At 51.3% G+C, this 25,887-nt stretch overlaps 1 protein-coding gene across 1 annotated transcript in view; it reads right to left on the minus strand.

The window, feature by feature from the left end:
* Positions 1–25,887, minus strand: part of PAPPA (pappalysin 1) — a 255,383-nt gene that overhangs the window by 39,044 nt on the left and 190,452 nt on the right. Inside the window, exons 16-19 of the mRNA XM_082621426.1 lie at positions 21,748–21,958; positions 20,983–21,154; positions 12,468–12,615; positions 7,228–7,337 (exon numbers count right to left, since the gene is read on the minus strand). Coding sequence (XP_082477552.1) covers positions 7,228–7,337; positions 12,468–12,615; positions 20,983–21,154; positions 21,748–21,958 — 641 coding nt within the window. The remainder of the gene's footprint in view (positions 1–7,227; positions 7,338–12,467; positions 12,616–20,982; positions 21,155–21,747; positions 21,959–25,887) is intronic.

Consider the following 25,887-nt stretch of genomic DNA (forward strand, 5'->3'; position numbering starts at 1 on the left):
GCTACTGTCTTGCCCCTCTGCTTCCCAGCCATGGGGCCCAGAAGCAGAGGGCATCACCTGCTTTCATCCTCTGAGAAGCTTTAACCAGACTTCCATCTCTGGGTCTGAGCGTCTGTTCCTGGCCAAAATTCAGGGATGTTGGAGGGGCACTTAGGTAATGGTTCACGTAGTAGAAAACATCAGAATTAGGATCCACGAGGGACTCGATGCCCATCCGTCCCCCCTGTTTATTTGAGAGCTAATTTAATCCATCCGTAGGAGTGTCTTGGTGTGGTTGCACAAGTTTCTGTCAGTTGAGGTTTACCTGACGTGAGTTCAGAAAAAGGACTTTTATACTATCTGCATGAGCCTATTTATCTTTCCAAGTCTTTTGGATTTTCCACTATTCCTCAGGGCTGCACGCCCCACCTGTCTCACTACAGGGCCCCTCTGTCTGCAAGGAGGACTGGGAAAGGGGACAGGCAGCAGGGGCTGAAGGAAAGACTAGGCTGTTTATACCATATGTTGGGAGATCCCAGTGGGGCCCCTCAAATGCCAGCCTTATTCCTCTTGATGCCCGTGGGACCTCTAGCCCAGTCAGAGCCCTTTCAGATCAGGTTTTGTAAGACAGCTTTCTTTTCTGCCTTGCTGCATAGGAAGAATAGACCGTCTTTTCTTCCTGGCTGTAATGACCATCTGCACCACCACCACCATCGTCATCAACAACACCAGGACCAGCATCATCACCACCACGAGTACCACCACCACCATCCTTATTGTCACGGTACCACTAACAACCCATCATCATCATCCTTCTCATCAACACAAAACCCTCTATTAAGGGTATATTATGCTCCAAGCCTTGTGCTCGGCGCTTTTATCTCATTTCATTTTTACCATAACTATGAGATAGGTACGTTTTTTTCAGGTGTACAACAAAATGAGTCAGTTATTATTATTATTTTTTTTTGCGGTACGCAGGCCTCTCACCATTGTGGCCTCTCCCGCTGCGGAGCACAGGCTCCGGACGCACAGGCTCAGCGGCCATGGCTCACGGGCCCAGCCGCTCGGCGGCATGTGGGATCTTCCCGGACCGGGGCACAAACACACGGCCCCTGCATCAGCACACGGACTCTCAACCACTGAGCCACCAGGGAAGCCCTGATTCAGTTATTTTTTTCAGATTATATTCCATTATAGGTTATTATACTGAATATAACTCCTTGTGCTATATAGTAAATCCTTGCTGCTTATCTATTTTACGTATAGTAGTTTGTATCTGTTAATCCCATACTCCTATGTGTCCCTCCCTCCCTCTCCCTTTTAGTAATCATAAGTTTGTTTTCTATGTCTGTGAGTCCGTTTCTGTTTTGTATATAGATTCATCTGTGTTATTGTTCGGTTCCACATATAAGTGATTACCATACAGTATTTACACATGGTGTTTGACTCTGGTTTACACAAGAGGAAACTGAGGCACAGAGAAGTTAAATAACCTGCCCCAAATCATACACATAGGTAATGACAGTCAGGAATTAAACTCACATCTGTCTTATTTCCACGTCTGTAGTTTGAAAACTATATTCTCCTTCAAATTCCTCCAGCCTCCAAACTCGTAAGCATAAAAAAGGTTACTCTTTTGACCGCTGGAAAGACCAAGGCTCAGAGAGGTAGAGAGGCTTCGAGACAAATGTAGTAGAGGCAGAGTGTTTAAAAGCTGAAGCCCAGACAAGTCTGGCCCCAGGCAGAGCCAAAGACATGAGAAAGTATCTTAAAAGGACCCCCTCATCCTAAGGCCCAGACCTGACTCCCCTTCTGATGTCTTCTGGGATGAGTCCTCTTTTCCCTTTATTTTTCCTTGATTTATAGGACCTTCTATGAGTGAATTATGTAATTTATTTCTGCTTTTGTTATCTGTTATGGAGTTCCTGGCTTTCTTCTGGGTCAGCTTTTTAAAAACCTAGGCATTTTCCACTCTGTATCCCTTGTTTGAAGAATACCTACCATTTGGAGGTGCATAATCGATATTCATTGAATGAGTTAATGAACAAATGACCAAATGAGTGAAATGTCTGAGTGTGTCCAGGAGTGAACGAGGAATCGCTGGTCTCTGCACACACCCCTCCGTCTACGGGCTTCCCCTCCAGGGCACAGGACAGCTCCTTCAGCACAGTGGACAGGCTGGACTTCGTATGCAATCAGAACCATTCTACCTCGGACCTTTAGACTCTCAGCAGGGTTTTCCATACTGATGCCTTCTCTTCAAGGAATGAATTTCACATCCTTTGTCTGATGTATTGCATATGTTTATTATTTATAACGTGTAAGGCAGTTTCCTTGCAGAACAGAATGCATGAGAATTAGCCCTGGGTTCTAATCCTGATTCAATCACATGAGTTATGTGAATTGGGCAGTGACAACCTCAGAACCTCAGCTTCTTCATCTGTAAAATGGTGACAATACTTATCTCCTTGGAGTGTGAAGACACATGAAGGTCATATATGGAACTGCCTCACAAACAGTGCCTACATGTCACAGAGAGTCAATAAATGGTACTTTCCTCTCCTTTCCTTAATTCCCTCTCTTCCTTCTCCTCCCTCCTTCCCTTTCTTCTTCTCTTTTTTAAAATACATTTATTTATTCATTTATTTAATTTTTGGCTGCACTGGGTCTTCGCTGCTGCACGTGGGCTTTCTCTAGTTGCAGTGAGCGGGGACTACTCTTTGTTGCGGGGCGCAGGCTTCTCATTGCAGTGGCTTCTCTTGTTGCGGAGCACAAGCTCTAGGCACGCGGGCTTCAGTAGTTGTGGCGCACAGGCTTAGTTGCTCCGCGGCATGTGGGATCTTCCCGGACCAGGGCTCGAACCCGTGTCCCCTGCACTGGCAGGCAGATTCCTAACCATTGCGCCACCAGGGAAGCCCTCTTCTCTTCTTTTCTTTCCTCCTTCCATCCCCTTTTTCAGAAGCTCTTTAAAAAGCCAGGATCCCAGCTACCTAGAGGCACGATAAGCCTCTGAGGTTGTGAGTGGCACTTCCTGTTGGGAAGCCTTCTCGGCACCCTGAGCAGGGGCAGTGCAGGGCAGATTGGAGGTGCTCCTTAGGAGCTGATGGAAGAGAAGCTGCCCCCCTAAATTCTGGATGTCCAGCCTGGAAGAGTCTGTCTCATCCAGAGGTTGCAAGCCAACAGCTTCCGGGCTATACAACCCACAGAAATGTTTGGTTTGGCACACAGAGTGCTTAACAAAAGTCAAAATCAGTTGCCAATATATAAAACATGAGAGACTTCATATTTTAAAAACTCCAGATTTCTTGTACTCAAGGAAAAAAGAAAAATCTGGCCACACTGAATCCACATTTCCACACTGTCACACTCAGCTAGAGGCTCCCCCTTTGGCAGCCAGCGTGTTTTCCACAGTTGACCACAGTCTCCACCATTCCCTGCAGTCTCTCCAGCATTGAGCCTGAGGGGTGTTTCCAGCTATCATTGAGAGTTTGCACTGTCTTGCTTATTACATTAGAGGAAGGTTTCTCTGTATCTCTACTTCTTTCAAAACTGCATACGTGGGAGGGGGCTTCAAAGGGGGGAGAACTTAAAGGAAATAAAGGACAGAGTCTTTTTCTTCATGAAGGTAAAACATATGCCTAAAAAGAATTTCATCAGATATATACTCTAAGATTCCAGTAACATGAAGTTCAAAAATAAGCAAAACCAATATCTTGGTGGTGTGGGTACTGCCTGCCATGGAGAAGGGAAGGCCTCTCTGGGGAGTTGGAAAGGTCCCCACCCTGATCTGGGTTTCACGAGTGGACACAAACATAAAAATGGATCAAGCCTAATGCTTAAGATTAGCATGTGAGCTTAATCTCAACAGGAAAAACTTGAACTGCATTTGTAATATCTCATTTCTTAAGCTGGGCAGTATGCACATGGGCAGTTGTTTTATTTTCTTTAAATCCCTCTGTGTCTGTCTGATGTATTTATAGTAAATAATACTGCTACTGCTATGGGTTGGCCAAAAATTTCGTTTGGGTTTTTCCATAACATCTTACAGAAAAACCCGACCAAGGTTTTTGGCCAGCCCGATACTATGCCTCAGTATTTAAAATACAAAATCACATGCTTGGGCTGCTTCACCCAGTTATCGCACCTGTCTGGTTCCCATCGGTGTGTGAGTTTGTGACTCTTGATTTCAGTCTAGCTCTTGTTTCACAGATGGGGCAACTCTGGCACATATAGCAAGCAGGTGTTGAACCCTGGTCACCTGACTCAGCCACCATAAACATTTAGGGAGCATCTACTGTGTGCTGGGCACTTGGGGGGTGCACCAGGGTAAATAAGGTGGGCACGGGCCCGCCTTCACGCAGGCCACCCATCCTGCACGCGATCTCAGTGCTGACATTCCACTCATCTAGGTGGTCCTCGTTCTCGTCATATGTGCCAATACCCGTAAAGTGCTTAAAACAGAGCCTGTCACACGGTGAGTGCCAGTGGTGGGGTCGCAGCAGGCTTGCGTGGGCTTACGAGAGGCAACAGTGTTGATCTCGTGCTACTTGTGTTGAGCGACAGCCATGTGGAAAACCAGAAATCTGCTATGGTGAGAATACTTACGCCTCAGAAATTGGCAAGTGCTACAAATCAGAGGGCGTATTTTTGTGGAGAGCCAGTTGTGAATTATTTACCGGCTGGTAAGCGATCGTAAACACTTTGCCTTTATTATTATTATTATCGTAGAGGCAGCACGGGTAGCTGGAGGAGTCAACGGCAGCATCAGACTGACCTGGTCTCTTTTCAATTCCTCGTAGGCAAGTGGCTTCTATCTCTGAGATTCCATTTCCTCTACTGGAAAAATGGAGTCTAATTCCCACCTCACAGGTGTATGTGTGTGGGTGTGGGTGTGGGTGTGTGCAAATCAAGGCGGGAAGGTGTCTGATCCAATGCCCGATTCACAGCAGGCATCCATTAAATGTCAGCTGTCATCTCTCACTCTCTTATGCTGGGGACAAAGGTGACAGTAGCTGGAGCAGAACCTCGGCCCCGACCGTCTGCCTTGTGCTGGCGCTCAGAGGTGAACCCTCGGAAAGCACAGGAGCGATCCAGGGCCTGCTCTGGCCTGGCAGCGCCTGCGGCGCTCACCACAGAAGGGGCAGGGGTGCAGCAGAGGCCAGCTTTTCTGCCTGATTCCTGGAAATCATCAATCTCTGCCTTTCGCCCTCCTCCCTTTTTCTAGCACATTTTTTCCTCCTGGATAATGAGGCCTCCGGAGACCAGTGGAGGTCTGAGCCTCGTTATGGCTCTCTGGGTAGGCCGGCATCAATAAAGGCCGGCGGACCAGGGAACTGGGTGGGGGGCTGGAGCAGGCAGGCAGCGGGTGGGCGACTGACGAGGGGGGTGCATTGCAGACTTTCAAATCCCTGGATTTATTTCACAGTGAATTATAACTCAACCCTTTAGTGCCCGGGGCTCACAGAGGGAAGGGTGGGAATTCACCCGGGGGCAACGAGGGAAGGTCTGAGGGGGAGACGGGTCGGGGAACCCGGTGTGGGTCCCAGGCACACGGGATGTGAGCGGGGTCTCCTGTGCTCTGTGTAGAGTGTAGGTCCCTGCCTTTGCTGGGTGGAAGTCAGGGTGGACTAGAGGCAGGGCGGGATGGAGCGCAAGGAGCTCCCGGTCAAGATCCTGGCTCTGCTTCCTGGGGTGACCTGGCCCAGTCCCCTCCCTCTCTGAGCCTCAGTTTCTCCATCTGTACAATGAGGGGCGTGTATCTGATGACCTCCAACTTCCCTGAGACTCTGACATACAGCCTCTGTATGCGTGCGCCTGGGCGTGTACAGCCCATCGGAGTACATGGGTGCTTGGGGAGAATCTATCTGGGGACTCTGGGTCAGGAGTGGGGAGAGGCAGGCTGAGTGCATGAGGTCAGGGAAGCAGGGCGCGCTCGTGCAGGTCTGGGAGAGTCAGGCAGAGAGAGAGAGACGGAGAGAGACGGAGAGAACAGCGGGGATGGAGGGAAAGTACGCGGGCAGGTCACAGAGGTATGGGGACAAGGGAGGGAAAGAGCGTGAAGAAAGCGGCAGGGGAAGGAATGAAGCTGGAGACGGGCAGAGAGTGGTAGCGGGGGAGGACGAGGAAGCAGGGGCGGAGAGCCCTGGGGCGCACGGGGGAGCAGGGGGGAGCTGGCCAGGCCCAGCGCCAGGTCCACAGGTGCAGAGTGCTGCGTAAGCCCTCACAGCCGTGCTCTCGGCTCATCGGGGAACCAGTGCACCCGGCATCGGGATGTGCAGCGGGCGGGCAGACGGCAAGGCCTCCAGCGCCCCGGCAGAAAGGCTGAACCTGCCCTGCAGCCCTGCCTCTCTCACTTCCTCCAGCGTGAGGGGCCAGTGCCCAGAGCTGGCACGTGAGGCCTGGGATCGTGCTGCCCCGGAGGACAAGAGTGGGGTCCCGACTGATCGGGTGACACCCAGGAACGTGGGAGCGGCCAGCCCCAATGTGAACATGGCCTTCCAGCCGGGGCCACAGCAGCCTGGCATCGTGGGAAGAGCACAGCCCTTGGATGCAGGCTTGGGGTCGAGCCCTCACCCTGGGCCGTCGCCCGCTCCTGAGGTCTCAGTGTCCACAAGGGGAGAATGCAGACAGTGGCCCTCACTCCTCATAACCATCCCGAGAGACCAGTGGAGGTCTGAACCTCGTTCGGACCTCGTATGCTAAGCTCCGGGTGCACAAACACGGTAGGTGCTTCGTACACAATTGGTGTTACTAGTTCCCCGTATCACATATTCATTGCTTTCCACCAAATGAGCAAGGCACGAGAAAGATACCAGACGCCTAGGCTATGGAATATCCGAGAGCTTGTATGAGAGAAGCCAAGAGCACCATCCTGACGAGTGAGGACTTTCCAGTCAGGCAGACACAGGTTTGGGACCTGACTCTGCTCTTTCTACCTAGGTGTTCTCGGGGCCTCAGTTTCCTCATCTGTAAACTGGGCGCATTTGTCCTCTGACTCCTAGGCTGTCATCAGGATTCAGTGGGACAGTAAATAAAAGATCCGTAGCACAGGGCCTGTCAGAGGGAAGGTATTAAACACTTAAGGGCTGGAAAAATGATGGTGAACAAGTCTTCACCCCACAGAGCAGGTGTGACCGTTAGTTGCTTTCACGTATGTAGAGGGACTAAGGCAGGACCAGAGCGTATAAGTGGTCAACAAGGTCATTTCCCTCCCTGAGCCGCAGGTGGGCGGCCCCAGTCACTCACCTCCACCCGTGTGGGGTTCAGCCAGTGGGGGATGTCACGGACGGTCACGTTCGCTGGCAGGATGATGGACTCGCTGTTGTGGTCCAGGCACGAGGTGGCACACTCCGACCCTGAGGGGAAGCCAAGAGTGAGGTGGCGGCTCAGCCCCCGTCTCCTGATGCCAGGGGCTGCCCCACCCTCCAGAGTGGACCCTGCCGCTCCCTGGTCCCCAGTGAGTGGGGACGCCCACCCTCAAGGGCAGTGGGCAGGAGTGAACGCCCCAGCAGCGCCACCTCTGGTCTCCCTGACCGTTCTCTTGCCTCCAGTGCAGCTGGCACACACCACGGCGCTCAGCAGCCCTCAGCCCAGGTTGGTCTTGCTCCTCCTCTGCTCAGAAACCTTTCAAAGGTTCCCCACATCCAGGAAGAAGTCCAAATCCCTTTGCTCAGCATCCATGGCCTCCCACGGTCTGGTCAACCTTATCTCCCACGAACCACCTTCACACCCTCCCACTAACCGGACTGTGCTTGGTTTCGCTCGGAGTCCCACACTTCCTCGCCTCTGTACTTCTGTTCCTGTTCGTCCTGTCTCCCGAATCGGCCCCCCGATCTGCCTCTGCACGGTCAAATCCTACCAGTTCGTCAAAGTCCAGTTCAAATCCTCCAAGAAGCCTGCCCTGATTTCTGCAGCTGAGTGACAGCGGTGCTTGGCACTGAGGAATCTCACTCCAGTGCTGGCCTCACCCCGTCCCTCCTCTCCCCGGTAACAGGGATGCCCTGGGAGGGCAGGGATGGGAGCGGTTCCTCTCTGAGCCTAACCCAGTGCCTGACACCCAGGGTCTGCTCAGCAGGCGTCAACCCAATGAACGGTGAGCCTGTGAATGCAGCATCCACGTCTCAGCCCCACACCTCCTCCTCCCACACAGCTTGCACTCAGCCCTCCTCTGTGCCCTCAAGACCATCCCCGCTCCTCTTCAACTAGCGTGTGACCAGTTAATGACCCTCCAGACCTCAATCCACGTGTCGCCTGCTCGGAGAAAACCTCCATCCCTGACAGGCCAAACCCCCTCACTGTGCTCCCCCTTCTAGGCCCAGAGCCTGGCACTGTGCATGGCGGATGGTAGGCGCTCAGTAAGCATCTGCGAAGTGAGTGAAAGGGACAAGAGTGCACGGGTGCACAGGTGGTTGAGGAAATGAAAGCGTGAATGAATGAATGGGTGACTGGCGCAATGAGTGAACGATGAATGAGGCACCTCGTGGTGGAGGAAGTGGGTACCTAGATGGATGAGTGAATGGATACACGACTGAGTAAGTGGATAAAGGGATGAAAACGTGAGTCAGGCAGTGAGTCGGTGATGGCGCCACGACCGACAGGGATGGGGTGAGTACACAGAAGCCGTTGGTCCAGGGGCTTCTTCAGTTGACTTCAAGCTGTGGGTTAGCACGATGACTGTAATGGGACTCATACGTTCCCTGTCCTGACCTCACTGATTCTGAAGTCTCCTAAAAATCAAGCTCATCCCATGGGATGTCCCCAGGACTCCAAAAAAGGTGCTCATTCATGTGGACAAAGAACTGATGTGTCAGAATATGACCAGGGGCCCAAGGAGGTCATTCCCCTGCCTTAGTGCCAAGACCCCCTTGAACACTAAATGGTTTACAAGAGTCAACTCTCTCTCTCTTTTTTTTTTTTTTTTTTGCAGTACGCGGGCCTCTCACTGTTGTGGCCTCTCCCGTTACGGAGCACAGGCTCAGCGGCCATGGCCCACGGGCCCAGCCACTCCGCGTCATGTGGGATCTTCCCGGACCGGGGCACAAACCCGCGTCCCCTGCATCGGCAGGCAGACTCTCAACCACTGCGCCACCAGGGAAGCCCAAGAGTCAACTCTCTTGAAAAATATCCTATGCTGTGAGCCGTTCTAAAGGCTCCCTTCCAAACGTGTGTGTGTGTGCGTGTATACACACAGTATGTATATATGTTTATGCATACATGCAGCTATACGTACACAGACGCTTGTATATATAGATATAGCTTATCCAGTGCCCTTCCTGTTGCCACCTTGTCATCCTCTTCAATCTAAGAGACTCACAGAATCTAAAGAGGTAGCAAGGGTGGGTGGCGGGTCCAGGACAATCTCTGGAACCTCTTTAATGTAAACATGGGGCCACTGAGCCCAGAAGGTGGGCATGGGGGTCCTCCCGGTCTTGCCAGGTGGTTTTCGCCCGTCACTCGTTCCCCTGCACACCCAGTGTCATCGCATCCATCTCAGAGGGGACAGCGTGCAGTGTGCGGGCTTGGGTCGCAGAGCTGGCGAGTGGGGGCCATGAATGAAAGCCCGCACCTCTCCTCTCTGAATTCCAAGCCCAGCGATGGATACGGCGGAGACACAGAGGGAAGAGAAAAGAAGGCAGCAGTGGAAGGGGACAGAGAGGGGTGGAGGGGCAGAAGAAAGAAAAGAAACGGGGGACACACAAAAAGACAAACAAGATGCGTGGTGAGAATAAGGGGGATCCCTAAGCAGTCAGAGAGGCTCAGTGGTGTGTGTCTGTCACGAGATCAGTTCTGAAGATTTTAGGGAGCAAGGATGGAACAAGGCTGCGAAGATAAGACCCTTTTGAGAAAAGAAGACGCAGCCTCTGAGAAGCAGACGACGGTTATTTATCCCAAAAGGGGGAAAGAAAAGACCTGGTCAACACAGGAGGCCACCGCCGCATTACGCAGCAGTCACATCCTAATTTCTCTCTCCCCGCACCTCCCCCTCAGCACTTCCCTCCCCCTCGGCACTTCCCTCCCCCGTGCCGCAGCTCTGGGCCTCAGGACCAGGCTGCTGTGTTGTGATATATGAGCCCTAACCGGCATCACTACAGAGTGGTGACCTCGGCAACCCCCCCTCCCCTTCCCGGGAGGAGCACCGATGGTGGCAGCGGCCTTGGTGGCAGTAATAAATTTCTGAGGACCCCTTACTGCCACAGAAGCCTCCCCAGGCTGCTCGGGGAGGGACCCTAGAAGAGCTGCTCTGGGTGGCTCCAGCACGTGGCCCCCAGCCACCAAGCTGGACACATGCATCACCCCTGCCCTGCTTACCAGGCCCTTGGGCGAGTCCCTCTCCTTGGTGAGGTGGGCTCTCCCCAGGGAGGGGCTCAGAATACGGGAGGAGGGAGAGCCGCCTGGGGAGTGGGGAAGAGAAGCCTCTCCCCTCCGTCCGCCGGCCACCCCCCTCAGTGCCCCAGGCCGCTCTTACTCTCTCAGCTCTCCCCGTGTGCCCTCACCTGCCCACCACCCATCCCGGGTCACCGTGTTCATAAAACTGGCATCTGCATGGCCGTGGGAGCAGGAGGAAGGGAAGGAGATTCAGGTTCCGATGTCAGACAGCTTGCTTTCCCTTTCTGCTCTGACCATGAAAAAGCTCAGTGGGTAAAGCAAATGCTACCATCACCCCCTCCCCCTACCTCTTGACCATTCTGCGGGCCAGCAGAGAGCCAGGCATTCTGGCTCATTTTCATGTGCCTGTGACAGGTACACACAATACAGGTACAAAGGGGCCACGAGGTGTGTTTGTGTATGTGTGTGCGAGCTACACGTAGGTTTATGGGTGACGAATTTGTGTGGTGTCTCGCTGAAGTGTACGTGCTAGGCATGGGCTCACCACGTGATGTGTGTGTTTGCATCTGGTTGTTAAGCATTTGTGCATATATGAATATATGTGGTTGAATGTGTCAGCGGATGCAGACATGCAGGAGGTCTGTTTATCATCAGAATTTTTTCTCCCAGGGTTGCTCAAGGCCAGCCGTGGGTGTGACTGAGTATTCACGTGCATGCCCTGACTGAATTGGGGACAGGGACCCCATCACAGACAGAAGTGTCCAGAGCCATGAAGACCCTTCAGGGATAATGGAGGAGAAAGCCTTGGCCTTGGGATGGAACAGCCAAAGCTACTGGCCATTGCTACACCTGTTGCCCCAACTTTCTAGAAAGCTTATACTGGCAGGTCCTATACACCCCACCTCCCTGCAACCCTCCTGGTCAGGGTCCTTTGGATGGGTGGCTCGGCAAGACCTTAAAGTACCTCTGGAATCAGCAGGGACAGCAACCATGTCTGTGGGTGTTTTCTGAGCCGTCCTGGACTAACACAGGAGGGTTGATCCCTACTCTAAGTTTAGGTGAAGAACCTCTGTACATGTTTCCATCTTTAAAAGGAAGGGGTCAGGCCCCCTCACGCCTCTGCTCTCCAGCCATGGCCCTCCCTTCTGGACATGAAACGATAACTCGTTTTACTAGGTGAGGGACACATTGACTCTGTGGCTGGGAGTGAGTGTCTGCACAGATAACCGTCTGCTCCAGACATCCCTGGTGACTGTCCCAGGATTGGCCATGAGAAAGGACATCCAATACCCTGGGCTCTTCATCATGGTCAATTAGGGAATCAGCCCAAGAGGTCAGTATCACTGCCCTCAACCGAGATTAGACTCAATGCACACCCAGCTCCCCAGAAAGCCGCGGGCCTGTGATTGATGCGTCTGTCCAGACACCTGGTTTCAACCAGGCAAACTCCTGGCATCAAACCCCAGGTTGTCTCCCTTCACTTGGCAAGCTGGCCTATCACCACGCAAAGAGTATTCTGAAAACACTATTCATCCTTATTTAGGAGGCAACTGGAATGCCATGGAAAGAACTCAGGCTTTGGGGAAGGAGAGGTTGCAAAGATCCCTTTGAGTCTCAATTTCCTCATCTGTTAAAGGTTATTGAGAGGATACGAGATAATGCCTCTAAAGTGCTTGGTGCAGCACTGACCCACGGTCGGTACTACGAACGGTCAGCATTACGTAAACTTTAAGATTAATAACAAAGGCCGCCACACTGGACCACTACTGCTTCCCTAAACAGGATGCGTGTTTTCATACCTCCCTCCCTCTGCCATATGATTCCTTCTGCCTGGAATGCCATTTCTTGCCCCACAAGCTCTTGCAAATCCCTGTATAAGCATCCCTTCCTCTGGGAGCCTTCTGTGTCCCCGGAGGCACCGGTCAGCTGTTCTGTACTCTAGTGTAACTGTGCACGCTCACCCAACACTGCTTTGCCAACATCCATGCCCTGAACTCTCTCTCTGGGAGGACAGGGTCTGGTCTCATTCCTCTCCATTTCCCCAGTGCCTCATGCAAGGTCTCACACAGTACGGCTGCCCAAGTCCTCGGCAGGGGGTGAGCCCCGAGCTCCTGGAAGGACGTGCCCTCCCACCGCTCAACCCGACACGCCCGTCGTACCGATGGCATAGCCTTCAGGGCACTGCAGCTTCAGGTTGCTGTTGAGCAGGTCCGGGGCTGAGCACTGGCCTTGCATCTCCTGGCAGACGTGGAAGGAGCCGCTCCAGGTGCCATCTTTCCGGCAGTGGATGACGTTGCTCCCGTGCCCCTGAACGCCACAGAAGCACAGTCAGGACCAAGAGAGACCCCACCCTCCACAGAAGAAGCCTCTGAGTGTTGCATCTCCCCAGAGCTCTGAAAATGTTAAAAAAACAAGTTCTTAACAGTGGTGGAAACCCAACCACCCTCAGACAGAGGAACTGTAATATCTCCATTTTACAGACAGGAAAACTGAGGACTCAGTGTGGGAACAAACTTGCTCAGAGCATCCTGGAGAGTTTAACTCCCAGGTTTCCTAAATCTCAGTAGTGCTCTTTCAGAGATTTCAATCGGAGAAATTTGTTCTGCTTGTTTGTTGTTTTTAACTGAGAAGGTGGGGCCCACGTGCACCCCCAACGTGTACCGTGAGTAAACATGGGTCCTGGAACTGTTTGGAAGGAGACAGGAATACACCAAGGCTCGCTTCCTCTCAATCGATGAGAAAGCGTCCCAGGCCAGGGCTCTGCCACGTGCTAAGTAGGCAACCTTGGCTCCGCTGAGGAGCTTTCTCTTCCAGGGCTTCCCTCCTCTCCTTCTCCTTCCCTTCCTCCCTTCTGCTCCATTCCATTCCAGCAATAACGGCACCAAGAGGGTGGGTGGGGGGGATACTTCCATCTGTGCCTGCCCCTCTGATTCTTTAAAATAGGCAACATTTCCCATCTCTCAATCTTCTGCAAAGTCACGGGCAAAGGCAGCCTGCAGACGTGGTCCCTCCCCCAAACCGCTTTGCACATCTAAGATTCTAACGGGAGGTGTCCAGCTTTGTCGAAATTTCAGAACCACCCCTAAATCCAAAGACCGTTTCTTAGTGTCCACTCTGGGTTCAGGACCGTGGGGTCGTGAGATGAAGTGAGCCAGCGTGTGCCCCAGGAAGCTGGGAGGGAAGACACTCCCGTGAGCCGCCAGCCACGCCAGCGTGACCGTGCTCAGTGACTGCACTGTGTGCACCCGGCAAGAATAACCGGATGTGAGGGGCAAGCTGGGAGGGCCTCTGAGAGGAGGTGACATACGGAAAAGAGTTTTCAAGATTCTGTGTGGAATCAGGCAGAACAGGGAGGGAAGGACAGCTGTGGGCACATGCAAGTTCGAGAGGGAGGGAGTTGGGAGGAGCAGGTACGGCAGGTAAGGTGTGGAGCCTTAAACAGCCACTTATGGAGGCTGGACTCTACCCCGTGGAACTGCAGAATCACGGGTCGTCTCTGCACAGTGGGGCCTCCTGTGTGAGAACAAACTGTAAAGCATCTCCCTCTTTCACGTTTAGGATGAGAAGAGAAACTCTACATGAGGCCAGAGCAGCTGGCCACGCTGCACCAATGAAAATGTCTGAAGAATGGCTCCCATGCCCTTCAGCTGCCACTCAAGCCCCTGCGTCTGGCCTCCAGAGCGCTCAGAGCCTTAACTCTGCCTGATTCTCCAGCTCCCTGCTCCCCGCGGCACTACCGCTAACCTTGAACTCCGTCAATTGCCTGCATTCTTGAATGCACCACGTGAGGTGTCACACGGCCGTGCTTCTCCTTCTGTCTGCTCTGTCCCTCTCCCCTGCCCTCTTGCCCAAACACTGGCACAGACCTTTTCTGGCACAAGCCATCCTGTCCTAATGCCACCCCGGTCCTGCAGAGAACACTACCTGAAGGTTTCTGACACCCACTGCCTCTCTATCATCTGCTCCCTCCTAGACGGTGAGCTCCTTAGTCATCCCTGCATCCCCGGGGCCTTCCACAACACTTAATAGGTCCTGGCCTCTGGTCCATTCATTCGTCACTCAGTATTTTTGTTCACTCAAGAACTGTTTAACAAAATATGGAGTCAACAGGTGACAGTTATGGAAGGAATTGGTTTAAAACACAAGAAGAGAAATGAATGCGTGAATCAAGAAATGAGTAAATGAAGAAATGAATGAATATGAGAATAAATGAATGAGTGCACATATGAAAAAATAAACTCTTGGAAAGGGTTGATGCAGGCTGAAGCTCCCCTGTCTGAGGAAACAGCTGCAAGGAGAGGGGATTTAGAGAGAAAGGGGGCCCCTCTCTGGGCCTCACGTGGACCAGCATGAGGAGGGTCCAGTTGTGGTGGAAGCCTCTGTGGCCATCGAGAAGGGTGGCCCATCCCGAGCACGCAGCTGTGGGATGATTGCTGAGTCCACCCAGAGGTTCCATGTGAACTCAGGGAAAGTGTAGGCAGCTTCATGTGGCTTCAGAGAACCCCGACTCTCCCTCCCAGAGCCCCAGGCCCCGTGATTCTGCTGGGCCCTCATGGGAGTAGGAAATTGACCCCAATTTCCTGGAGCCTTGGCCTGGGCCTATGATGCATTTGGCCTCCAGCCCCTGAAGGGCTGCAGACCTCAGCACTATGTGGGCCAGAGCTGGCTGGAGAGCTCGGTTTGCAACAGAGAATGTATCAGAACTGACTGGAATCTGCTCAGGGCATTTCAGACTCGGGAGGCTCCACTATAGAAGGTGGGGGCATAAAGGTACTGGTCTTGCTGCCTCTTGACTCTCTCCCTCCTGCCCAGTTCATCGGGCACTTTCTGCTGCTGACTAAATCGGTGTTACAGAGGACCGAATCCTTCTGGACTGGACTTTCAAACAAGGCTTACTGGAGGGCTGGCAGTCCAGGGCGGGCTTCTAGAGTGGAACCCAGATGACACGTCCAGTGCCATCTCTTGCTACACGCATGTCCTTCCTGCTAGTCTGTGGTCACCTGTCTCTCCTGCACACTTCTCTTGCTTCCTACCACCATACCTTCCCCGCTACTGTGCCCTCTGCACAGCAGACCTTCTGGAGCCTCTCCAGATTTTCGAGTCCTCCTCTGGGAATAGATCTTGGTGCACTCAGGGCTGCCTACCACCTGGCGCAGACCCTCAGAGTAGACCCATGATGCTGAGTCTAGTTTGATCAAAGATGACCTGACACTGAGGACCCCACCTGGGAAGACCAGAGATCACGGGCAGGGGACCCACTGTGTGTACTTGGCTCCAAACGCACAGTGCTGCATGCCAGGGTGAAAATTCTCACCAGGGGGCTGAGCATCCCTCAGCAAAGCATTGTGCCTCTCTGCGCCTGTGCATCCATCTGTAAAAAAGCATACTGTGCTCTCTCGACCCCTCTTTAGCTACACAGGTCCCCAAAGGGCCGAAGGCATATAATATAGTATCAAATACCTAGTAGGTGCCAAGTGTTCTACGCACATTTAAAAGTGCTTTTAACAATGTAGTTAGTGTAGAAATTATGTCCCTTTTACAGATTTGGAAACTGAGGCTCAGCTAGGAAGTGAAAGATGAGTTTTTAAATGATATTGGTGTAATGGTTAAGAGTATGGACTTAAGCCAGCTGCCCAGGTTCAAATCCCATCTCTGCAACTTTGCCACTGTGTAGACTTGGGGAAGTTCCTTAACTTCTCTCTGCCTCAGTTTCCTCAACGGTTAAGTAAGCCTGCAGTTCACGGCCTGAGAAAGTCACCACGAGGATTAGGTGAGTTAGGTTACGTGAAGCATTCAGAGCTTAACACACACATCAAGCTCTCTAAGGGTTAGCTGAGTTCTTAAGCACCCTGTTGCACTGTCTCTAAGGGAACTTCAGAATCAGCCCAAGCATCACCCACATCTTAGAAATGGCAGCCACCAAAATAGGGAGCCAGCAGGCAAGTCACGCAGGTCATCGGGGCCAGAGCCAGACCTCTTCCTGTAAGCCTCTGAGCTTTACTACAACGCAGGGGAGGGGAGGTGGGGAGGAGAGGCTGGGGGGTGAGTGGAGAGGGAGACCTAGACTCTTTCTACTTAGCAGAAATGAAAATAAACATAACAATGGCAGAGAGAAACATGGCAACATCAGAGCAAGGCAGAACCACAAGGTGAAGTGCAGGATGTAAACAGTTAAGCTTTGGAGGCAGCCTGACCTAACAACTGGAGTCTCAGTTCTACCTGGACTTCCTAGTTGTATAAGGTGGGCAAGCCACTTTACCCCACTGAACCACATCTTCCTCATCTTCAAAACGGGACAGTAATGCCAGATGATGTGGGGCTTAAATGAAGTAGTCTGTATAAAGCACTTAGCCCAGACTGAAATGTAGTAAATGCTCAATAAATCACAGCTGCTGTTCACTCTTTGCCTATGTGTCCAGTCAATGCCCTTACATGCATTTTGCTTCCTCCCAGTGAGATACAGGGGTGACACGCAGCTCCAGGAGTAAGGATGGGCAGAAAATGTGGCTTGTGCAACGACTTGGTTAGGAGATCTGAGATTCTGTGTCAGATCTGACTCTGCTGGTATCAATAACTTGCTGTGTGACTTGAGGTACGTTGCTTCCCCTCTCTGGGCTCCAGTGGTCCCATCTATAAGGTAAGTGGGTTGCAGTAGAAAATCTCTGAGGTCTGGCCCACCTCCAACATCACATGGGCCTGGGATGTCTCTGACTTCCTCTAGAAAGCCCTGCGTTCTCGGGCAAGCATGTGACAACCCTGAAACTAGAAGCTGCCCCTGCTCTGGGAGGCATTATACATATGAGAGCTGTGCTGTGTCCAGAGCAGACCCAGAAAGGCAGGGCCAGCTGCACATCACTAGTGGTAGAAAGGCTTTTACATCCTTCCTCTGTGATCTGTGCAAAGAACTGGGTGCATTCCTGGCTCCACTCCCACCCTTCCTCTCTGGCTCCTGCTGCGTTGCTAAAGTCCACCATTGAGTGCATTACTTCATTCCGAAAGCAGCTTTAGCTTCTTCCTCTCCTGCTGCAGCCCCTGTGCATGCATCTCCCACAGACCCTGTCTCCATCCCAAGACAGCCCACTCCCCTAATCACCTACAAAGCCCCCCACAGTGCTTTTCACTGTGTTATCACCTCGGACAGCTCAGGAGCATCTGAGTCAGATTAAATGCTGAGACAATTAGCACTTCTCCCCAGTCGCCTGGAGATGGAAGCCCTGTCCTTTGCCACTCGCCTGCCCTGGAAATGTCTGGAGACGGTGGGAAAAGCAGGGCCCTGGAGTCAGTCAACACCACCTACTAACTCATAACCGTGGGCAAGAGCTTGGCTTCACAAGCTTTCTTCCCTTATCTGCAAAATGGGCATATTGCTTCTTTTTCAGAAGTTTATTATGAGGTGTTAAAGTAAGAGAAAATCTGTGGCTTCAGTGTGGCAGTCAGGAATACTTTAAAAATTTTCTTTTAAAGCTGTTATTGTTAAGGTTCTCTGTCTCGGTTTACAGGGATAATAACACTATAAATTCTAGAGCTGAACTGTTCAATATGGTAGCCACTATACAAGTGTGGCTGTTTACATTTAAATTTGAATGATTTAAAATTAAGTGAAATGTAATATTTAGCCATTCAGTCACTTAGCCGTGTTTCAAGTGGTCCATAGCCACACATGGCTGGAGGCCACCCTATTGCACAGCACAGACATGGAACATTTCCATCACAGCAGAAGGTTCTACAGGGTAGTGCTCATCTAGAGAGTCTATATATTCTACAGGTTTACGTGAGCTAGAGGTCAGGTTCCTATGGTTCCTATTGGTCTCCCCAGCCTATATCCTGGCCTCATGCATGACGGTTGACTTTCTGGGGCTAGCTACCGACAGAGGGCTAACTTTCAAGCCACTGCCTTTGTTTCCAGGCTCTGTAAGAGCCCACGTGGCACATCATGATGCATGCGGCATCTCTCCACTAGAAGTGACCTTAAAGGCAGGCTAGTTCATTTGTGCCTTCCCCAAGGCTGCCATGCACGGTGGCATAGGTTGTACACTCTACAATTCCAGGGGTTACTCATAGACATGCCTTACTTTCATTACCTCATTTAACCCTCACAAATAAACTATAAGGTAGGTAGTATTATTTCCCCTCCCCCATTTTATGAATGAGTAAACTAAAGCTTAAAGAGCTAATAAACAACTTGCCCAAGTCCTCCAGCTAGTACGTGGTGAAGCCAGGATTCACACTCAGAGTCCAGATCCAGCATCATACTGGCTCCCAAGGCATGAATGAAGTCGAGGTCTGATTTGCTCATTTGCTTTTAGTGGCCATGGGAAGGAGTCTGTGAACCTCCCCTGCAACAGTCCCTGTCCTCTCTCGTCAGGATCTGGAACTTGTTTGGAAAGCAAAGAGTTCTCGCTCCATACAAGCTGTTTGATTCAAGATACTCTGTGCCGTACGTTTCAGCTGTGCTTACAGGCAGCAAGAGGGGATCTGAGGTGAATACTCGATTTGGCTCTCAGGCCCCTGGTCTGAGGGTAGAGGAAATTCATTTGCAGTACAAACTAGAAACGTCAATTGTATTAGGAGCCCATTTGGCATGTGTTCCCTCATTCTTTTAGCCGGCAAGCAATACCCTCTGCTCTTTGTGTCTGGCCTCTCTGCCAGTTGCCAAACAGAACTGCTTGAGTCGTCTGATAAATTTACATTTTCCTCTCCTTTAAATACAAACTGGCCATGAAAGGTACTTGGCAGGCCACAGGCAGACTGGGTTTCGGTTTGATAACGTGACCACGGCCAGAATATTATTCGGCTCAGCAGTTCTGGTAACTGTTAGCAACAGTTTTACGTAAGGGAGGGAGAGGGAAGTTGATCGGCTGCGTGAGGCCATGGTAATCTCTGGCCTTTGCTTGTTCTCGGCACTGGCTTCTGCTTCCCTGGCAGCCGGGGATGGGAATGACTCGGGTACACAGACATCCCTGAGTTTTTCAGGTACTGCCTATTGGATTCAGCCTGTCCACAGTTGGGGGGGGGGGGACCTGGGTTCCGATTCTGACTCAGCCGACACCGGCTATGTCACCTTGGGTGGGTGAGTGACTTTCTCATCTGGAAAATGAGGAGATTGGCCTAGATGTTCACGGCAGCTCTTTCTCATGCCCTGTCACTTCCTGAGCACCTATTAGGTGCTTGGCACTGTCCCAAGTGCTGAAAACACAGGGAAGATTAAAGCTGTGGTCAGGCATTTCAGAACCTGGCGGGGGGGGGAATGTGAAATGAATTATGATGCAGTGTGGTCGATGCTGTGAATGGGGGGACCCCTAGGAGGGGCACGGAGCCCACAGTGGAAGGGTCAGGAAAAGGTCCTTGGAAGGAGGGCTACCTGGGCTGAATGGTGAAGGATGGTTAGGAGTGAAGTGGCTGGAAAAGGTGACAGGGACTTTTTCACAGAGAATGCCCAGGTGAAGGGGAGATCCGTCTTACTGGTGATGGGGGAGACGTCCTGAATGCACAAGTGGGATTTATCCTAAGGGAGATGGAGGTCGCTGGTTCACAAAGGGCTTTGAGCAGGGGAACTGTTATGATCACATTTGTGCTCTAAACAAACCACTCTGGCTGAAATGCGAACAGTACACTGGAGAGAGGCGAGGAGAAAGCAGGGAGATGGTCAGGAAGCTGCATGGCAGCCCAGGAGAGTGAGGCTGGTGGCCTGAGTCAGGGTGGTGGCACTGGAGCCAGATGAGAACAGTTCAGGAGCTGACTGAGAGAGAGAACGGGTAGGACTTGGTGGTTATTTGGATGTGGGAGCGGGAGTGAGACGAGGTGAGGATGCTGCTTTGACAGTGTCTGGTGTTTGGTAGATGCTAATAAAGACTAAGGACTGACAGGGGGAGAAACTTGCACTGGGGCCCCGTGGGCTGAACCCTGGCCTTGCACACCTGTGAGTCATGGGGCTTGAGGTGTCAACCCTAAGTGGTTGGTTCTCTCAGGGTTGGAGCTCCATGTGGACTTAAGTCTTCCCTGGAGCCAGCTGGCTCACCATTCTCTTTCCCACTTGATTCCCTACCCATCTTAGTGGGTGGAGCGGGGGGGCGTGTGTGTCAGGAGGAAGGAAAATGCATTCACAGAACTCCTTCTGCAGGGCCGGCAGGAGTGTTGGACTTTGTCTCAGTTACATGTGGATTGAGAGAAAATTCCATCTCCCTCTGTCCTTCCTCCTTCCATAGTATTCTCAATGCTGTACATCTAGTCTAAATATGGTTCCCTTTCTCTTTATGCTTGAGGAGCCAGTTGATGTCTCAAGATAGTGAAAGTCATGATTTTAAGTACTTCAGGGACCAACATAAGTGGTGATGGTGGTAGAAAGTTGGCCAAGCAGCCCTGGTCACTCCTTAACTCAGATCGACTTCATACACTGGGATTCCACACGTGATTTCTTTCATAGGGGTTCAGAGCTAAGAATCTCTGAACCAGTAAAATGCAGTGATACAGGTAGGACAACGAGGCTCAGAGAGATTACAGAGAAAGATGGCGAGAACCCAGCTCCTTACGTCTGCGTTGCTGATGTTGCTATTATACAATTCTGCCATCTGTAGAGAGTCTCCTAGAGGACGTGGGCCTTAAAACACTGGTCGGTCTTTGGTAAGCAGAGAGGAGCGGGACCTACGTATAGACCTCAAGTTCAAGGAGTCTCACCTGGGTGCCATCGCTGTCTTCACACTTGACCCTGCACTCGCTGTTGAACTGGAAGCCATTAGTGCACTGGTAGAGCCCGTGGAATTTCGGTGGAGGAGGGTCACAAGTCACAGGAACACAAGCCCCCTCCTGCCAGCTGCCATCTTGGGTGCACTGGGTCTTGAAGGCCCGTCTTCAAGGAAGAGATAAAAGAAGAGGCATCTCAAGGACCAAATGGCTGGAGCCACGCTCTGCACCCACGTTTCTCTGGAGCTGGCTGGCCTCACGTCTCCCTTTCCCTTTCCTGATTCCCTGCCTGTCCTGTTGGGTGGTAGGGGTTAAGGTAAACGTTCCTTTCTCAGGGCCAAGCAAGAGCTACCTGTGGACTGAAATAAAACTCAAGCCTTGCTGGCCCATCTCCTCTGATGGATCCTGGCACAAGGACGGTATCAATATCCACCATCTACTATGTACCAGGCACTTTGCAAGCACTTTACATATACATCCTCATTCATTTTTCACAGCAATCTTATGTGGTAACTGTTATTATCAACCCCATCTTATTGCTGAAAAATAGAGGCCCAGAGAAGTGAGGTCACTTGCCTGAGGGCACACAGCCAGCAGGCAGTTGTTAACAATATCCTTCTAGATTCCCACCAAAGAGGATGGGAGGAATGGTGGGTATTGTCTCTAGCAGAGAAGTGAGCACTTCCTTCTAACCAGACAGCCAGACCTGGCTCTCCTCCCCTCAAGCACATGTGAGTTTGCCTTTGCAGCCCTACTTACTTCTTTGACTTCCGGGAGGAGCCGGGCACGTGGTATCCAGGTCTGCACTTGTACTTGCAGAAAGAGCCCACCTTGTGCTTGTTCTCCCGGCAGCGGGCCGTCTGGAGGTCTGCGTTGGGCACCGGGGGTGGGGCCAGGCACAGGAGCTCACACAGGGCCTCTGGGAAGGACCACAGCCCGTCCTCCATGCAGGTCAGGAGACTGTTGTTGCCTGGAGGACACAGGCAGGCAGGGTTAGCGGAGGGTGGTCTCTGATAGCCCAATTCAGGCACTGCCTGGACTGAAACCAACTTGAAGAACCAGAGGATCTTTCACATATAATTCCAGACCCTTCCACTTACAACTGAGGAACCTAGGGAGAGAAAGAGCTGCCATAAAAAAAAAAGGAGATGCAACTTGGGGAGTGACGTACCCCATGTCTACAGTGAATTAAAATTCAAGGCTCCTGACTTGATTCTGAAACCTCTTATACTGCATAGAAAAGAGAACTCCATAATCCTTTAATCCACCCTCCCTCCTTCGCCATGGACATTCGAGCCCAGAGAGGAAGGCATTTGCCCTCTCATAATTGGCAGAGCAAGCTCCTATCAGAATCATCTCCGACCTCTGGGATCAGTGTGCTGTGTGACCTCTAGCTGCCGCTCCCTCTCTGAGCCCTGTACCCCTGTATTTGTCCTAGGCCCCCCTTATGCCTGGAAGTGAGAGCGCTGTGGTATCTGGAGGTTTGATTTTCTTTTCAGGCCCCAGTATTCAGTGAAGCTTTGCCAAAGCGGCTGAGAGATGAGCACGTCCCCCATAGCCCGTGCCAGCTCCAGCAGACGTGCTGATTGCCATCGGGAAGCTGGCCTGATGGGGAAGGTTACACATAAAAGTAAAACACGGGGAGTCAGGCTTTTCACTGCCAGGTCATATATTATCAATGCACAGCCTGCCCCAAACCTCCCCAGGACAATTAGAGATGGACCTGAAACTTGGATCTCTCAACCAAACTCTCCTCTTGCCCGTTATTCTTGAAAGGTGTTGACAAGCAGGACTGGAATCACATGGGAGGCTCCGGGATTTGGAGGTTGGAGAGGGGTGATAGGGATGAAACTGCTATTTACTGATCACTTACGACGTACTGAGTACTTCTGCTACGTGATCTCATTTATTCTCACCACAGTGCTCTTAGTAGGATGACTCCCATTTGGAAACAGAGACTTAAGAGAGACAAGTGACTTGACCAAGTTCTCCTGGTTAGTAAAAGACTAAAGTTGGGTTTAAAGCTGAGTTTGTGTTTGTTTGTTTGTTTGTTTTTTGCGGTACGCGGGCCTCTCACCGTTGTGGCCTCTTCCGCTGCGGAGCACAGGCTCCGGACACACAGGCTCAGCGGCCATGGCTCACGGGCCCAGCCGCTCCGCGGCATGTGGGATCCTCCCGGACCGGGGCACGAATCCGTGTCCCCTGCATCGGCAGGCGGACTCTCAACCACTGCGCCACCAGGGAAGCCCTGATTTTGTGGTTTTTAATGGCAAGTTGGCTATACTTGCTCAGCAGAGCTCTCAGGGTCTATTCTGACAGAGCCAAGCCCCAGGTCTCCTATCTACAGAGAGAAAGCAATTGCTCCTGCCTTTCAGGGTGATGAGAAGATAAGATGAAACAACATTTACGAACTGCGCTGCCAAAGAAAAACTGCCGTCAAATTCCTTATTTGCTTCTTCTCTCCCTCCTTCCCTCCCTTCTGTTCTTCCTCACCGCCCCCCTCTCTCCCTCCTAACCTTTGCCTTCAGTAGCAGACCTGAAAGGACCATAGGGGTCGCACGGAAGCCTTCATTCATCCAACAAGCATCTATTGAGTGCCTATTATGTGCCAGCTACCCTTGTCTGCGTTGGGACGATGCAGTGAACAAAACAAAACCCAAACCCTGCCCTCTTGGAGCTTATGTTCTAGTGGAATAGGGAGGAACGCATAAAAATATCCTAAGAAAGCAAAGTATTTAGTAGGCTAGAAGGTGGGAAGTACTATGGAGAGAAATAAAGCATGAAAAAGGAGAAAGGTGGGAGGGTATGTGGGCTCCTCTCTTGCTTCTCTCCCCGTTCACTTTCTTCTTTCTCCTCCTGTGTCTGTGTGAGTCATCTGGGGAGTACAAGACAGTTTAGGGTCTGCAAGCCCCACAGAGGATTCCACGTTGATAAACTGTGACACTGCAAACTACAGATGTTTCTACATCAAGTAAAAAGAAAAAAGGGTGTGAAAGGATGACTCATTTGGCTTCCACAGAAGCAGAGAGGGCTCCAGAATACCAGAGACCATAAACTGCTTTTTCGCTTGGCCCTTGTGACGGGGGCAGTTTGCAAGAGCCCCGGCTTAGCAAGCACTTAGTGGGGAGGACAGTCACAAAAGATAAGGGAAGCATACCCTCTCTAAATTTCCCAAGAAGGATAACATACCTCTGGAGAAAGGGTTGAGGTGCTTTAAAAATATACCCTACCAGCTATGCAAATCATAGATCGCGAAGCGGAAGTCATGGTTCCTTTGTGGCAAACTAACATAAAAATCGCAAAATGTTAATCAAGAGAGAAAATGCAAACCAGAAATGTACATTCTGGGAGAGGGTAAATAGGAGTTAGCCGTGCACCACAGTCAAAAGAAGCAGCATGCTAAAGCAGGAACCGGTGCTTCAGGACCATGGACATGCCCCACCTCACAGCCAGCACTGAACTGTGCAGAATCAGCATTTCCACGCCCTAGCTGTGGCCGCCACCCTAGAGCCACCGTGGGGCTTTGAAGAAAGTAGGTAGGACACCGCTATCCGTGCCCTGCCCTCGTCCCCTAGGCTCTGACCTCTATACATTGAAGGATGCCTACTGCACCTGCAGCCATCTGTCACTGGAGGCCTTTTGTTCTGACCAGGGAGGCTCTGCTGCACACAGGGCAAGCTCACAGCGCTGAGGTGTCAGCGCTCCCGGACGTAGCACTCAACCAGTGAAGGAGCTGGGGCATTAACAAGACAGTTTCCAGAGGAATGTTCTACCCTGTCTCCCACTCTTCCCCTGCGGGACTAAGCTCCAGCTGCCCACAGAGGTAACTGGCTTTAGAAGAGATCCTGACACTTCTATCATTTCCATGCCTCCTTTTCTCATTCCTCTCCCTGTGTTTCCTGGGAGAACATGACTCAGGACACGAGGTCCTGGCATTTCTGCGCCTGGAATCCCTGGTTGAGGGGAAGAGTGCCGATGTCAGAGACGGTGTCAGAAAGTTATGTGACCCTGTACTTTTGTTTGTTCATCTTTTAAAGTCAGGAAAATGAATCTTGCTCAGCTTGTCTACAGGATAAGGAAATTTTGATCTCCAGTGAGTATTAAAATAATTATAAATGTACTGTCAAAAGAAATATATCTATTTTTATTATTGTATTTTAAAGAGTATCTAGAAGACCCCATTTCTTTGAGAGTGCCTTTAAGACTGAAATTAACCTAGAGTAGAATACAAGGAGGGAAATGCCAGGAGACCTATGTCTGGTTTTCTTAATGCCTTGTATACGGTGTTGGCATTGCCCACATCCTAAGGTCTGGGACTTGGTCTTGTTCATTCTTTTATTCCCAGAACCTACCCTGTGTCAAGCACATCAGAAGCCCTCAGTACCCATTTGTTAAATGCGTGGAGTGTTATGAATGTACGTGTGACCTTGAATAAGTCACCTAACCTCTCTGTCCCTAAACCAAAGCCGTCTTTAAGTTCTTGTCCAGCTTTAATATTTTAGGATGTGGAAGGATATTGGCCACTGTATTAAGAAAACAAAAATGCAGCTAGCTGGACCAGGATAAGGATAAACCAGCACTCAGGAGGTTGCATTAGCCAAAGGTAGAAGTGGGAGGAGATTCAGCTTCATTGCTCCTGTTAAGAAACAGACCTTGACAGGAGTGACAGTGCAAGAAGAAGAAGAAGAAAAAGGGAGACAAATAGAGAAGAGGCCTCACCCAGCGCTAGAGCTGCATAAAGTCAGGGAGACGCGGAGGCAGGAGAAATGGAGGTACCAAGAGAAGTATGCAATCATCTGCCGAGTTCAGTCCTGAAAGCACATTTCGAGGCTCCTGGAATCCCAAGGAGTTAAAGAGAAGATCTGAGCTGGGCTTGGCAGTCCCAGAAAGCATCATTTG

Source organism: Mesoplodon mirus (assembly GCF_964341445.2).
Source record: "Mesoplodon mirus genome assembly, chromosome: 1".
In the NCBI taxonomy this organism is placed as follows: Eukaryota; Metazoa; Chordata; class Mammalia; order Artiodactyla; family Ziphiidae; genus Mesoplodon; species Mesoplodon mirus.